A 17427-nucleotide genomic window follows, 5' to 3' on the forward strand; every position below is an offset into this window, starting at 1 on the left:
CCTGTGCGTAGTGGCCATCTCAGTAAGGCCACATGAGCACTTCAAAGGAATCCTGTGCAAAGTGGGCTTTTAAATAAGACCCGGAAAGTGGCTCTGATGCGATGTTCAGCCTGGGAAGCAGGTTGGGGCTGGGGGGGTGGGAGAGAGAGACGAAGAGTATGGAGGGGACAGATAAAGGTTGGTGGGGGGTCCTTGGGGGCGCCCTGGCTCTCCCTTTCTTCTGCACAGCAAAGCAATATTGCGTACTTATTATTGCTGTAATAGACTATTGTATTTCATGTACAAAAATGTTGAATGGGTGTGTGTGTGTATATGTGTATATATCTTACCACTTTATTTACTTCATATACTGCCTGTCTGTCATTATTAATATCATTACTATTACTATACCTCCTTTTTTTCTTTTTTTGTTTTTTAGTTGTGGCTTGTCTTGTCTCAATGTACTTGTCTGTCTCTTGTACAATATATTTGTTGTTAATAAAAAAAAAAAAAGTTCTCAAAAATTCTGAGGTGCATTGAGCACGCGGGGTTGGAGGCACCACAATTGCATCATTTCTGCGTCAAGTATGAACCTAGTTTGACTCACGCTAGTCACACAGGTCTTGGTGTAGGAAGCTGCAACAGTGTGTTTTTCCACTGGGGTGTTTTTCTTACATTTGGCTTCAAAGCATCTTCCACAACACACACATCCGGAATGTTACACCCTGCTAGCCGAGTTTCATATTAACATATTAGTAAAGCTAGTCCACGCGCACGTACGTTAGTCTCAGTTCTCAATGCTTTTTGTGACCTAGACTCTTCAGTGCTTCTTTCAGATGAAGAATCGCATGGGGGAAAAGACCAGAAAATTCCATGATTTTTCCAGCACTTACTATTTTCCGTGCCTGGAAAACCAAAATTCTATGTTCCACTTTTCCAGGATTTTCATGATTGTACAAACCCTGCATGTAACAAAAATATCAGCACTTCCAGATATTTTACCCTGCCTCTTCCTCTGTACTTTTGCTGGGTAAAAAAGAGTAAAAGCAATACTACCACAAACAACAGTAAGGAAACAGGAATCAGCTGACAGGAAATCACAGTAATCCTTCTCCCAAGAGTCTATCTGTCCGTTTCTAAGCGCGCACACACACACACACACACACACACACACACACACACACACACACACACACACACACACTAAAAATCTCATCAGGAAATGAGATCCTTTGTGAATGATACTCCTAAATGAGAAAGCAGTGTAATTCCACCAAATTAGAAGATTTCACTGACCCAAATGAATCACACATTAGTGTCAGCTACTATGGCCAAGTGCTAAAGACTAAAGGGTTGCCTCACAAAATTAAGTTGATGTACATATGCATGCAGGTGTGCGTATAGTGTTACCTGCATTTGCATCATGGCACGCTCCACTCTTCGTGAGCTTGTCCTTTCCACTTTAGTTCTCAGACACAGTGACGTTACTTCCACTGACCAGAACTTTGGCTGAGACAGCAAGCACTGAAAGAGAGACAAGAAAAAAGATCATTTAAAATATATAGGCTGCATTTTTCAGATATTCACTTCATATACAGTTTGTGCAATTGTCCACAGGTTCATACTATGCTGCTTATGCCTATTCTTTCCCTGGGAGGATGGGAAGCTGGTTTGTTTTTTTAAAGCATACTAAGGTACTAATATGCTTTAATGTATTAATTAATGGGATCTTTTAATGTATATAAAAAAGGTTAGATTCCCTCTACATTTATGCCACAATATGCCAATCTATTGTGAATAATTTTAATTATTGCATTGTAATTATTTTAAATAGTATTTTTGACATTATTGCAATACTGATAAAGTGAAATATTATATGAAGCATGTCAGAACACCTGACTAAAGAAGAATCTGAGAGCCATTTTTAATTAAGTGAAAAACACACAGTGAAAAGTCTTATACTGCACGGACAACCTGACTTAAACCACAACTAGTTTTAATGTGTGTCCAGAAGTCCTTCCCAGAGCGTCAGCTGGTGGTGCTCATATCAGTCAGACTCCTTCATGGCTGTAAAACTACAGGTCGTGTAGTTAACAGGGGTCTGAGGACTCTAATGAAAATTCTTTCCAACACACGTTGCTGGAAAACTCTGCTGTCTTGACATGAGCACAGCAGACAGTATAAAAGCAATAAAAAGCCAATGAATTTCTCTGTGCGTTTGTGAGTGTTGGGAAGGGCTGGGTGGATCTGACTACTCTACTACTCAATATGGTCCAATCAATACATTTTTATAAATATATATTGTATGAAGGAGAACTTTTATTTTAAGAATTGCTTTACAAAGCGTAAGAAGCAGAGTCTGAAGAAAATGATACATAATGCTATAACTTCTGACAAAATAAGTAGAGATGTTTAACCAAACATAAGCGGGATTAAACAGATAAGTGTTCATTGTCACTTATGAAACCAAGCCTCCTGGCACTGCAACCCTTTGTTCCTGGATCCTGTCTGACAGCAAAATTAGAAATGTAGATCACAGCACATTCATCACACCATGAAAGACTGCAGTCTGTTCAGCAAATAGCCAGAAAATAGCCTGCTGATGAAGAGGACCTTCAGTCCTACAGAGCAGTTTTACAGAGCGGCAAGCACTGATCACACACACACACACACACACACACACAGAGAGAGAGAGACAGTAGAGCGAAAAAGTTGATCTGGAGGTAAAGGAGGTACCATTAGTGAGTGTTAGCTTAATAATCTAGCAGGTATAACCATAGTAAGAGGAAGGCAGTCGTTTACATTTACGGCATGTGGCAGACTCTCTGATCCAGAGCGACTTACAATTTGATCATTTTTACACAAGTAGGTGAAGGTAGTGTTAGGAGTCTTGCCCAAGGACTCTTATTAGTATAGTACAGGGTGCTTACCCAGGTGGGGACTGAACCCCAGTCTACAGCATAGAAGGCAGATGTGTTATCCACTGCACTATTCCAACCACCAGAAACAACTTACTATGGTTATACCCGCTAGAGTACGTGAGTGGGTGGTCACCTACATTTTCATATGTATTTTGCTCTGGTGCACATCAGACATTGAGACTTACTGATCAAATTAGCACTGCAAACTTTAATGCACTAAATACTTAAGGCTGCACAATGAATCATACTGTTACTGCTATTGCGATACGAGTTTCCATGATGAGCACAATGTTAAGAGCAGCTTTAACAGAACAGATCAAATTATCTCATATACTCAGAGTCAATGAGGTGTCATTATGTTGCCCGTGCAAACCGTTAGACGCCTAATAAGAGCTTCTCTGCGCTGGGATTGAACCTTGCTATCTAACACCGGAGACGAGTTCTGTAAATCAGCCAAATACAAAACACACAAGTGCACAGCTCACAAACTACTCCATCCTGAACTACACGCCTATAAAAACACTTCAAACATTAGGTTTGTTCTCACACTCAGTAGTTACAAACATAGCAACACCAACTGAACAGAGCCTTGTATCTCCAAATGGGTAACTTTACAGCGGAAGGAAAAAAAACTTTCTTGCATTTCTTGGAATTTAATGGAACAAAATGTTCTATTGGTCTGTCCATCATGACCAATTCAAATCATTAGGTAGAAAAACAAGAACAACAGCGACGATACACTCATATGTACATGCGCACATACTCCATGTATGTGTTTTTTGGTTCACTTCTGCAGGTACAACTATCTTTATTCTGACATTGCAGGTGGCAAAAGCCCTCTCCTACATCCCATGTCAGAACAGGGAACAGTGATTGGATAGATTTTTTGATATTTTTAAAGAGTAACTACACCCAAAGACCTTTTTCCCCCATTAACAGCTGAAATGCACTGCTCTGTAACAATAAAATACACCAGTCTTGCTTAAAATGTGAACACATCTTTCCAAACTGTAAAAATATAATTCTTATCATGGTCAATTCCGTCTCTGCAGTGCCCCTCTGGTTCAACATCGGATGACATGTCTTGGTGCTGAAGTACCATAACACGTCACAGTATGCAAATCGGTCAACCAACGTTCACGCCCCCTGATGACATCCTGCTTGTGCTGCGCTCATAAACACGAAAGCGTAGGAGCCCAGATTGAGGAGATAACCACACTCATGCTCTGAGCTAAATAGGCCCAGCACCACCTCACAAGGCTGCCATATGCCAGCTGTCTGTACCAACTGTAAATAACTCAATTAATCTAAGCTTAGTTTGTAATAAAGATTGATAACGTTCAACATTTGGATAGGTAACCCGAAGGACCGATTAAGTGAGGATTCACGTTTTCCTTCACAAATCAAACGCGGGCGCACGACTCACTGAACAGAAATCAACGGCAAGCAACACTGGAACTATAAAGAGCGACAAGGTTCAGGAAATGTTAACGTTAAATGGCCGTTGTTACTGATGCTGTCAACCCTGGCTGACCGGTGATGCAGTCTGCGACCTTGATGTCAAACTGAATGAAGCTTAGACAGTGTTTAAAGAAATCCACTTTATTCATTCATAATTCAGTGCATTCAAGAAGTTAGGACGCGGGTTATATGGAATATGGACCTGCTGAACAGATAATTAGAAGCTAGCTGTCGCGGTTTTAAGGATTGTTCTCTGCCACTCACTATTAATCATCTTCAGGCACTACATTATCTCTTTGGCGGCTTGAGTCAGTGGCTGATACTGTCATGGTTCAAGACACACTGCCTGATCAGAAACACCTTCCCTCGTCGAAGGGATGGTAGTAGAGAAAAATCGTCAACGTCGTAAGACGCTCAGTTCCAAAAGTGCCATTTGATTCTGTCACTCTCCGTATTTTCTGGTAGCTAACGTACGTTAGCTCAAATACAGAGCAGCCCAGCCTGCCCGGTTTCCTTCACAGCCCCACCTCCAAACCAGAACATCACTGCAGTGCTCCTCCCAGCGTGACCCTCCCATTTTTGAGCATTTTTCAAATTGTACCAGGGGTAGAGTTGAAAGTGCTGGGGTGTAAAAGTAAATAATAGTATAATAACGTTTTCTTTTTAGGCGAAAAAGAATACGGAGAAATAGCATGTCAGTCTGATTCAGCTGGCCTGCTTGATGTCTTTGTCCAGGAACATGTGAAACCACCCAGAGGGTCTAAAGGTAGGTACAGAGATATGGAGCTCTCTTGTATCTTTTACTTGTATTATTCATTGTGTACATATGAAAGTCTGCATTATTATCATTGTCATTATTATTACTACTAGTAGTAGTCTATTATTATTATTTCCATTATGAAATGTGCAGCTACTCAGGCAAGAGTACATAACAAGAGTGTGGCATGTGAGGTTAGGTCTCTTGAAGCCGCTCAGGAGACCTTTTAGTATCACCAACTCCCTAAAGAGAGCCAGGCTTGATCTCGACTGTTATGACTTTGTAAACACTGTGTACTAGTATAGGTACAAGTGGCAGGCTGTTCTTTGAGACAAGCATCTGTTTCTAATCTTTTTATCGCCTGATTGTGGTGCCTCACATTGTATAGTAAGCGCCACCTCCCGTTTTCCAACCAGAGCCTGTCCTTACGCAAGCCTGTGTCAGCAAGAGCCTCCACATGTCCTTGTGCCAGCCTACACCAGCAAAAGCCTTCACCTTTCTAGTAAGAGCTTCCTGTCCTTGTGCCAGCCTGTAACAGCAAGAGCCTCCTCCTGCCATTATGCCAGCTTTCACCAGCAAGAGCCTCCATGTGTCCTTTTACCAGCCTGCACCAGTAAGAGCCTCCACCTGTCATTATGCGTGACTTAACACACAATCCTCGTTGGTGTAACCCAGCCCTACTTTTATCAATCTTCCTGTTTTAGCAGTGGTTGGTGGTGGTTAGAGTAGCATACCATGGGCTTCAGAGGATAACATGATATGATGTTTAGTTCTGGCATGGTTATATGAGTAGTTGTAACATCATTATTTCTCTCTTGCCCTGTGCAGTCTTGAGACTCTATATCTCAAGACATTAAATTGGTTTTTGTTACTGCCTTTGCATTCATAACATCTGAGGTTCTTTACCTTGCTGCCCTTGTAAGCAATGCTGGGGAGCTTGGTTAAGATCCCCCACACCGAATGCTGTCCTTTTCTTTTGCAAACCATATGACTAGTTTTTGGGAGCATAACGGAAATTAAAAATCCAAATAATTCTGATTGCCCTTGAGTTATTTCCTGTAAATGGAGCATACTTTTGAAAGCAAAACAGTTACAGGCCAGATTAACATACTGTAGCCCACAAGGCAGCTAATCAGTTTTGCCTAAAGGCTCCAAACACTGCCTCAGGTGAACAGAAAATCCTCAGAAAACTTCACTCATGGTGGTGCCTTTTTGTCAGCAGCAACATACCACCATAAAAAAGCCTCATGCACCAGCAAAAGCCTCCTCCTGCCATCATGCCAGCTTTTACCAGGAAGAGCTTCCTCCTTTCCCTATGCCAGGTTTCACCAGCAAGAGTCTCCTTCTGCCATTATGCCTGCCTTCACCAGCAAGAGTTGAGCTAGTTGAACTAAAGGTGGAGGTAGCTGAAAGTAGTGGGGTGTAGTTACTCTTCAAGCACTTCACTTAGGAGGACCTGTAAATCGAGCTGCAGAAAAGCTGTCAGATGTTTGGTTGTTTGGTTGTTGTTTGGTTTATTTATGCCCAGCAATGCCATGTTTTTCACTCGTTACAAACTCCTGAAACACAGGAGAAGCAGCAGGTAGTAAATGAGTTTACAAAGAACTGACTGCGGAGCCTTCCAGCACCATGAACTTTGCATGCCTGAAATGTGAAGCAAGTTTATCTAATTCAAACATCTTCAACTCCCGCATTTTATAATCATTATTAGTTAACTGAACCTTTGATGTAACTGTTTTAATGTAACTGTCATACCTACCAGTGGTTTCCAAGTCTGAAACCTCTGAAGACCTCTGGTCTAATGTGTTTCACCGTGAGTCAAAAGGGAGTTTTAGCCCCATTTTGAAAATCGCCTTCCCCTAACGTCACACAAAGCCAAAAGGCTGTCGGTGGGTTGAGAGACTAAAAGGGAGGCAGTCTCAAATCAAATAGTCTGAGAGCAATTAGTTTAAGGGCTATTTAACAAGCAAAAATCTCTCACTGTGGCTCCAGTATTGTGACAACATCGTACCGAAGTACATAAAGCGCATCTCACTCCTAATATTTGCGCGTATTGGTTAAGAATTTTCTTGGTAGAAATATTTAAATACTCCTCATCCTCATTTGAACTTTAACTGCTGACTACAGACCAAAGGGCTTCATAACCACAGGTGATGATGCAAGTGAGTCAATGAATGTATGAGAGTGACTCCGTGTACAAAAATGGAAATTTATATACAAGTTTCACCTGTTTTACTTTAACTTGCATTGCTGACAAATTAGAATATCAAGAAAGGCTTGTTCATTTTTGGCAGCATCTGAACTGATTCACATAAACAAAACCAGAAGCAGTCCTATAAAATGAACAAGCCTTAAGTGAGTGCAGAAACCAAACATGACAAGTTCCCAGGCTGAAATCATTCCTGGAAACTCAAACCAAGCAAGTCTGGAATATTTTGTCTTTTTCATAAGCAAAACTTCCCGAGTTCAGTTTTAGTGTGGGTTCTCGTGCAGCGCAGCACGACCCTGAGGGTATGGCTGAAGATGGCACCTGATAAGCGTTGGTCCTGAGGGGCCAGGAACGACTGTCTTAGGACAGATAAAGGATGGATCAAGTTTCAGGGTTCTTTCCATGTGTCGCAGTTGCCGCAGTGGAACAAGCGCAGCATGGGAAAAAGACATACTATGAATTATTGAATGTGTTTGTGGAGTTTATGTCAAGAACCTTAGCGTAAACACTGGAGGCATAGCACTGCCTGAGCTGCCTGAGGTTAGCAGTGTTAGAGAAAGAAAAAACCGCCTTACAGGGACTGTGGTGGATTCAGAGAAGAAAGGAGAATGTGAGGTTGGTTTGTAGGTGGGTATCAAACACCTTAGATGTTGCTCCGGGTGTGAGACTGGGGAGAGTGTTTTGTCAGCAATTCCCAACACACAGTGCTAACATAACACACCAAGCTCAGGCTGCTATCAGCCCATGGGGCTTCACTGCAGAACGGATGACAGATAGTCCTGGAGATACACACATAAACACACTCGCATAGTCTTGAGTTGGCGTGAAGATAAAAAGATATGGTAGGAACATGGCAGGGGGTTGGTAGGGAAAAGAACCGTGGGAGGGAGGGGATAAAACAAATCCCCCTTGAGGTCATCTTTTTCCCCTCATCCCTCACTTCCGTGTCAAGCTGAAAAGATGATTATCACAAAGCTGCTTCCTCCCATGGAGAACACTGTGGAAAAAATAACTTTTCAAGACGGTGACGAACCCCCACCCCAGCACCCCCTCTTCCCCAAAACTCTGGTTGCCATGGTAACAGTATCAGAGCTCAGTGGTGAGAGGGGAAATGTCCCTGCTGTATGTCAGTCAGAGCTAGCTGCTGCTGGACGCATCGTATCCTTCACAGGAACATGACTCACACATACAGATACGGAAAACTGAGCTGCCATTAATTACGCACAATTAGGAATGCCTATCTAGAACAACTATGAAACTACGGTTTCAGATGTAGTAGCAAAACATTAAATGAACTCATAATGGCTGTATTGCGAAAACTGTGGAGAATGGAGAGTTCTGAAATTCAGCACAGATGGGTCATTCTACAGAAACGTCCATTTTTGTGTCCCTAGCGTTTACAGATATATTACACTTAAAAAGCATGTTAAGGTTACAATGTTTTTACATTTTCAACTAAAACAATAAGTTATTTTAACAATTACACCTTCTTGAGCCTCAATTTAGCAATACTGTTTTTTTAAATCAAATATAAAGAATTCCAAGCACCACAGAAGAGCTCGTCCTCACAGTCATGTGTGAAGGCTGAGGCCATAATTTGAAGAAAAAAAAAACATTTTTCTGCAATTTTAACTATAATTATCTACACATGAATTTGGAATATATAAATTAAGTGACAAAGAAAACAAATGCCAAATAAATATTATAAAATATATAATGAAAGTGTCACTGGTGTTACTGTGTAACTAAAAACTCTTATTTTGAAATAAAAATCACACCAATGACTTTCTTTTACCTGTTTTCTGAGGATCTATGAAGAAAAGCACATGGTGAGTCCACTGTGTCTTTCAGTTATCAGAGATTTTCTCATTTAGCTCATGATTTCATATGAAGCTTTTAGCTGAAGTCACTGGTGTGACCGACTTTATTCTGAGGTAATTGTGAAAAAATAGAATACAAATGGATTAAATTATATATTTTAGTGGATTTCCATGACTGACAACATGTGGTTTGATGGTCTGTAGCAGCCATTTTGTAAAATGCATTTTTTCATTAAAAATGTCTCTGGTGTTCCTTTCTTATGTGTAACACCAACGAGGACTGGTAACACCAGTGACTCCTATGGAGAGATAGAAAAGTGGACGTTTCCTGTAGAATGACCCAGATCTCAAAAACATAAGCAGAAACAGTACCTTTACTACTTGCCAGATGTGACTCTGGTCAACTAAAGAACTCTATTCATCTGTTCCCTTCCTTATTATCAGTACATGGTGTGAAAAATATTTGAATCACTGTGATCAAATGAGCAATCCACTTTTCAATTTATTTAGTCAATTCATTTTTATTCCATGTTAATAATACAATAACTTGCTGCAGTTCTAAAAAATACAACTTAATCAAATTAATGGTTGATTTATATTTTTTTCCGCTAACAAATGTTCACTTTTTTCAAAAAAATATAAAAAATATAAAACAAAGTATATTTTTAGATTGAACTAAAAATTGAACCTTTTATTATAGTTAACTTAAAAAACATATCAGAAAAACAGATCAGTATTATTTTTTTATTTCAGTATTATTTTTATTGTATTTATTGTATTATTGTCATCACACCTTATGTCCTCTACTGTTTATACGCGTATTAATGATCACTTAGTTATTAAGTTCTGGGCTCATAATTGACCATTCATTGTGGATAAAATTCCAAAAGTGACACACAGGGATACAGAGAGAGCAAGATAAAGACAGAGGGAAAGAGGTAAGGAAAGACAAAGCTAAAGAGAGATACACAGTTAGAGAGCCAAAGATGAGAAAGAGTGAAAAAAGAAGGGAGGAAAAAAAAGAAGAGGAAAAGGAGAGTGAGGTGACGTGTGTGTATCCTTGAGAGACCAAGCTAAGAGCACTACATCATTCCAAAGGCATACACAAGAGTCCAACATGACGTCTATAAAAACTAGAGGGCAGATTAAAGAGAATTATAAATGAAAGCTTTAGCGCAAGTTCTGCCAGGAAGACTCCAATGCTACGTCACTCATTACTCTGACCAATCACAAGCTTCCACCTGTCTTTAAAATGACTCGACTTACACACCTGCTTTGCTGCTTTCAGATGCTGACGTTTCGTCTTTCCTTTTCGAGTCAATTCCCTTGGTGTTGCTACTCGCAAGTATACTGGCAAGAAGCGGCTTGTTTTTGATTTGTCTTCTCCTCATTCAGATCTGGTTGCTAGTGTTAACGAATGCTTTCCTCTCGAGCCGTTCTCCCTGTATTATGCCTCTGCTGATGATGCTATCTGGTTTATTAAGGTTGCGGGTCGTGGCGCTCTGCTGGCTAAAGCAGATATTACGGACGCCTTTAAAATATTGCCTATTCACCCATCGGATTGGCCTCTTTTGACGTTAAGTGGGAGTCTAGGTTTCATTTTGCCGTCCGGCTTACTTTCGGTTCCAGGAGTAGCATCGTATTTTTGATTGTCTTTCCGAGGCGTCGGGTCCTGTTGAACGTCTGTGACTTGCCTTTCGTCCTCCATCTCTTGGATGATTTTTTGCTCGTGGACTTACCATCTTCTCGTCGTTCTGTGCTAGATGTCCTCAAGGGCGTTTTTGTGAATTGGGCGTTCCTCTCTCTGCTGAAAAGACTGTCCTTCCACCAGTCTCGAATTTCTTGGCATCGTTTTGGATTCTGTTGAAATGCGTGCGTCTCTCCCCGCAGATAAGCTTACGGTTAGATCGGTTTTAGGAGCTTTTCTCTTGGCTTCATCTGTTTCTAAGCGTGACATTCTCTCTCTTCTCGGTCATCTCAACTTTGCTATGCGCGTCGTTCCTCGGGGTTGTTCTTTTATTTCTCGTTTACTCGGTGGTTGATTGGTGTGATGTCGTTGCCCTTGACGATGGCTGCCGGTCCTATCTGCGGTTCTGGTCTCGACTCCTCGAGCAATGAAACGGCATCTCCTTTTACTCCGACGTGGTTGAGTGCTCTGACTCTCTTGCTTTGTTCACTGACGCTGCTCCCTCAGTTGGTTTTGGGGGGGTACTTCCAAGGGCAATGGTTCACAGAGAAATGGCCAGCCGAATTCTCTGAATTTGCCCTTGGATCTGCTTCCTCGGCATTGCACGAGATTTATCCCACCGTCGTCGCTAGCATTCTGTGGGGTAAGGCTTGGTCACGGAGACATATTAATATTTTTGCGACAACGAAGCCGTGGTTGCCATCATTAACAAAGGAAGGTCATCATGTAGCACTTAGACGTTTAACATGGCAGTCAGTCATTCATAACTTTATTGTGACAGCTGAACATATTCCTGGCCATTTTCGATCTCGTTTACAGGAGTTCAGACGTCTCTGTCCCTCGGCCAAAATGGACCCACACCTTGCCCTCCTTTCACCCTACTCATTTTGGACTAAATAACTATTGTAACGCCTTGCTATATTCAGCCAAATATTGTATGTCAAAAGGCTCAGCCCCTTCCACAACAGTTTGTACATTCATCGTTCATAATTATCAGACTCGCAATCTTAAAGCCGCTTCAATTTGTGAATGTTAGCAGGTATCCAATTCCATGCTAGATGTAATGACCCCGACTATCCTAGTTTATTCTCCAACCCAGCTATCCGCTTGCTTCTTAAAGGTTTAAATAAAGCTACACCGCAAGTTTCAGATAAACGTTTACCCATAACTCCTGAAATACTGCAGATGCTTATCTCTGCTATACGCGAAGGTCTTTTTACACCTTTCATTAACACTTTACTTGAGGCTGTTTTTCTCATGGCTTTTTATGGTTTCATGCGTCCAGGGGATTTTACTTCTAACACTCAGTCATTCGATCCCACACGAGGTCTCACACTGTCTCTCTCGCCTCACTTCTTTACTATCTTCCTTAAGCACTCTAAGACAGACTTCTCTGAAGCTGGTGTTTCTATTAAAATCTGTAGACTAAACACCTCCTTCAGTCCCTGTTCCTCTATGACCCGTTATCTGAAACTATGCCCACCTACTCTCAACTCACATCTGTTTACATTACCAAACAGCCTTCCTATGACTGCACAATGGTTCAGGGAACACCTAGCCTTCGTCATTACAAAATGTGGACTGTCCTCATCTCACTACACAGGCCATTCCTTTACATAGGAGCAGCTACAACCGAAGCTAAACTTGGTCTACCCATCAATTCAATCAGGCTGCTTGGGAGATGGTCCTCGTCTGCCTATGAATCCTACATAAGGCTAGATGCACAACACCAGTCGGTCCCCGCTCGGTTGCCCAGGGGGTATGCTCCGCCCCCTGCCGTCCCTGTACGGCAGGATCTGCGAAGCTCTACACGTCAAAGTACCTGGGCTGATGACGGGGCCCGCGCCAAGGATTTTAACTCACAAAATTTTGTTATCTATGGAATCGTTAAATACTATTAGATTAAACTATTTTACTTCCTTCACGTTCGTCTCTGGAGCCTTTCTGGTAGAATTAAAGGTCTTTGAGTTTTGCGTCGCTGCACCCCTGACCCAAACATCAAAGAGGAGATGACCCTGGTCTTCTTTCAAAACACAGTGGGAATCATAACAATATCCTGAGGACATAAACCAGATTAAGTACAAGCCAAGAGTCTGAATCTGCTTTAAAATTGGGGAGTTTTCCACATATACACACAAAGCTATAGATTCACATGTGCTTCATAATACAATTATACATGCAAAATTACATTTAATATATTTATATAAAAAAGGGCAAAAAGATCTTGGTGACCATACATGGGCCATACAACAGGCCCCTCACTATGATGTGAAAGGGAAAATAGTCTGTGTGTATAATGTCTTGTGTGTGTGTTCTTTATAGATCACAGACTTCACAGGCACATTTTAAAAATCATCTCGAAAAAGCTAACTAACTACAGGACAATAAAAAAAATTCTTAACTTTTAATAGACACAAATGAAGAAGTAATTTTTTTTCCTAGTAATTCTGGACCATTTCTGTTGGTCCATTCATCACCATTCATCATCATTCATTGTCAATTTTGACAACATAAAGGCCAACTGTCTTCTTCAAACTGTCAAAATATGAAAACAACAAAAACGAAGATTCAAGGTTTTGTCCCTAACAGCAATGATATGTATATTAAATGCTAGTTTGAGAAAGAATTTTTACAATAAACTGAAATCTGGCAGTTCCTATTATTTGATCAAGCTGTTTGAAGTTTGTTAATTAAGTGATTAATGCTGTTAGTACACATTGTTTTCTCTTATCCTTGTACACATGGCAGCAATTTGTCTGTGCTATTCAGTGCGAACGGGCAAAGAAGCGCCCAAAGCAGCACTTCCTGCTGACACACCTGTCAAAAGTGTAGAAATGAAAATAAGTAAAAAAAAATCATAAAAGGGAAGCAGGGCAGAGCTTCAGAATCTTATGTTTGCAGAGAGGAGCTGGAGAAAGGAAGATAAAGGTGGAGAAAGAGACACAGAGAGAGAGAGGGAGAGATTTAAGATCAAGCTGTCTAAATGAGGTGGCCCTGTTCAGTGGTCCATGTCCTAACCTTTATTACTTTAATTAACCAGAAAGCAAAGCGTCTATACTTGGCCAAAGTGAGGGGGGGGGGCATCTTGTAGTGCTGCCTTCTTTATTTTTTTCTGGGAAACACCAGAAAATTTTCAATCTTTTTTCAGACAACATTGTACACTATAATCAATATGTGGAAGACACATGCTGAAAAAGAAAACAAAACACTTTTTAAACAGGAACAGTGACCATAACTGGACCACCATCATTAAATGTCAAACAGATCTACAGTGAGAATAGGAAATAGCTTGCAACCAATACCTCTGGCTCCAGTGTCACTTCAGAACCACCGTCACATATAAATTCAGAATATCAAAGATAATGATGAAAACATGCATCTGGCTTCAAGGTTAGTGAAAGTCATTTGTTGAAAAGAGTATTCTGTGCTTTTTATTTGGCTTGGCACCAAATTCGGCGCTCCCTACTGAAAGATCCAGTCGGCGAGTCTGAGTAAACATCGTCGTCCTTCACTTATGACACTTAAACCGCTTCTCCACAATATCCACTCAGTGTATGAGGCACCTTAAATAAAGAGCTGGTTAATGAGGTGCCACTGGTATACCATTCGATAATAATATGATCTGCTGAGCTAAAGATGATGCTTTCAAGAGCATGGTGTCCGTTCAACCCTGTGTGGTCTCTGATGGTTAACACACTTCTTTTCTGAGCGTCAAGTCTCCCTTGAATAAGCAAACATCAGACATTAGCTCATAGCAGTTACATCTTTATCTCCCCATTTCAAAACGCTATTTCAGCCAGATAAAGTGAGACCATGCACGGTACAAAGCACAGACTCCCTATGTCAGGTTATTAATTTTCTGCATTACATCAAATAAACCTTTCCATTAGTGCCAAATGAAATGCAGCGACGATGCGTCATTGATGACTTCATGAAAAATGAGAGCGTCTGGTCTTCCTACTGTTTTAGACATCTTTAAAATGAGGGAGAGATCAGACTTTTCTATTAGGCAGCTCAAACGGGTTCTGATGCAATAGCTTTTAAAATGCAGTTGATTTAAGACAGGCAAGGGTTGTAGGCTGACTATGAACTGTGGTCTCCATCTGCTGAGCACATGGGTGAAGATACTATATGATATCATCAGAGTATTAACAAACCCTCTTTATTAAACCTACTAATTACAGCCTCCAACTTTGCATGGCATGACAAAATAAAGTAACTAGCTTTGCAAGAAAGGCAAACCCTGAACTAAAACCCGGAACAAATTCAGTTGTGTGGATCCTACTGCCAGCCAGCAGTCCTTAGCCCCGACCTTAATTAAGTTATTCTAATTGTGGCCCACCTCCACCCCACCCCAAAAACAAAGAGCCCTGACGCTGTAAGGAACTTCCATCTTGAGGACTTGTCAATTCTAAGTAGACCTATTATGCCATGCAGGGTTCACAAAGTACTACGACAGATGGGAGAGTGAGGAAGGTCAGTAAATCCAATTTGTCTAAAGTGGTTCAATCAAAGGCTCTTCTATCACAAGTATATATCTGAGGGTACAGTAATAAACTGACACATATCCAATAAAGGTCATTTAAAACAGCTGTCAGAGGTTTTACGTTTTTTCCTTTTTTTTTAAGGATTTTGCCATTTTTACATGAAATGTGTGTCTGAAGTACAACCCCATTTCCAAAAAAGTTGGGACGCTGTGCAGAATGTAAATAAAAACAGGATGCAATGATGCGCAAATCACGTAAACCACATTATTAAAGGAAAATGCTACGAAGACAACAAATGTTGAAACTGAGAATTTTTATTGTTGCTGATGCCAACAACACATTCCAAAAAAGTTGGGACGGGGGCCTGTTTACCACTGTGTTTCACCACCTCTTCTTTTAACAGCACTCTAAGCGTTTGAGACCTGAGGAGACACTGCTTTAGTTTAGAAAGTGAAATGTTTTCCCTGTGCTTACTTGATATAGGATTTCAGCTGCTCAATAGTTTGGGGTCTCCTTCGTCATATTTTTCATAATGAGCCAAATGTTTTCATTGGTGACAGGTCTGGACTGCAGGCAGGCCAGTTTAGCGCCCGGACTCTTTTAATACAAAGCTATGCTGTTGTAATACATGTAGAATGTGGTTTGACACTGTCTTGCTGAAATAATCAAGGCCTTCCCTGAAAAAGACGTCGTCTGGACGGCAGCATTTGTATGCATAAGTATCATTCAGCATTAATGACGCCTTCACAGAAGTGCACGTCACCCATGCCATGTGCACTAATGCACCCCTATACCATCATGAATAATGTGGTTTGCAGAACTGTTTCTGAGCCCATGCAGTAATTTCCACTACAGAATCATGTCTGGTTTTAACGCAGTGCTGCCTGAGGGCCCAAAGATCATGATCAGCAAATACTGTTTTTTTGGCATCATCCCTTGCATACAGAAATTTCTCCAGATTCTCTGAATCTTTTAAATGTTATTATGTACTGTAGATGATGAAAAGCAAAAGTTCTTTGCTATTTTATCTTGAGAAACTTTATTCTTGAATTTTTGCACTATTTGCCCATGGAGTCTTTCACAGACTGTTGAACTTCTCCTCATCTTTACTTCTGAAAGACTCAGCCTCTCTGAGATGCTCTTTTTATACCCAATCATGTTACTGAATCAACCAGCAGGTGTTTGTTGCCCCCGTCCCAACTTTTTTGGAACGTGTTGTTGGCATAAAATTCAAAAAACAACAAAATTTCTCGGTTTCAACATTTGATGTGTTGTCTTTGTACTATTTTCAATGAAATATTGGGTTTAAATGATTTGCACATGACTGCATTTTGTTTTTATTTACATTTTACACAGCATCACAACTTTTTTGGAATCGGGGTTGTAAGATACAGACAAGTAATATATTATGCAATGTAATTTAAGAAACCCCAACACATGACTAATGCAGCAACACAATCTTCTTACAATACTACACTATTTTTTCCACTTTTTGCCTTCTTTCCATTTCTACACACCATTGGTTTCCACTTTCTCTTCTCTCAGGCAGCGGAACACAGGAATGAGGTAACTGATGCTAGTAAAGCATAAATACTATCTACCTAAAATTTTCTAGTCAAGATGTTAAAAGTTTTCATTCACATAACACAATAAAGACATAATGTAGCTAAACTGTTTTGAACCTGAAACTTCTCATGAAAAGTAATTCCTTGTGCTCTTTTTTGCTTTAGAAGCATGCATTTAACAGTAAAGCAGAAAACATCCTAAAACCAAGAATAGGCTCCTGTGTTAAATTCAATGTATAAGATGTATGACGCTCTGCTGAAATACAGACTTAAAAACTGCTGAAGGGCCTAAATACTAAAACTCTAGATATTAGATTTGATCATTTGATCCTTTCTGCTGTGAAGCATTTTCCTCTTGAGTCCTTGTTCTGCCCAAAGATTTGTGCCCAGTAACACCCCATTTTACTGCATGACAAAGATTGTTGCTACAGCTGAATCCATATCAATAAAATGTAACCAAATGAAGACGTGCCAGTTGAACATTATTGGTTGCTGTTAACAGGCTCTCTTTAACCAGTTTATACACACATGATTTTTTTCC

General features: G+C 40.5%; 1 protein-coding gene across 1 annotated transcript in view; it reads right to left on the minus strand.

The window, feature by feature from the left end:
- The window catches only part of ttc27 (tetratricopeptide repeat domain 27), a 111324-nt gene that overhangs the window by 48592 nt on the left and 45305 nt on the right, over positions 1-17427 (minus strand). Inside the window, exon 10 of the mRNA XM_036592875.1 lies at positions 1390-1503. Within this exon, the coding sequence (XP_036448768.1) occupies positions 1390-1503 (114 nt within the window). The remainder of the gene's footprint in view (positions 1-1389; positions 1504-17427) is intronic.

The sequence above is a fragment of the Colossoma macropomum genome, unplaced genomic scaffold, assembly GCF_904425465.1.
Source record: "Colossoma macropomum unplaced genomic scaffold, Colossoma_macropomum, whole genome shotgun sequence".
In the NCBI taxonomy this organism is placed as follows: domain Eukaryota; kingdom Metazoa; phylum Chordata; class Actinopteri; order Characiformes; family Serrasalmidae; genus Colossoma; species Colossoma macropomum.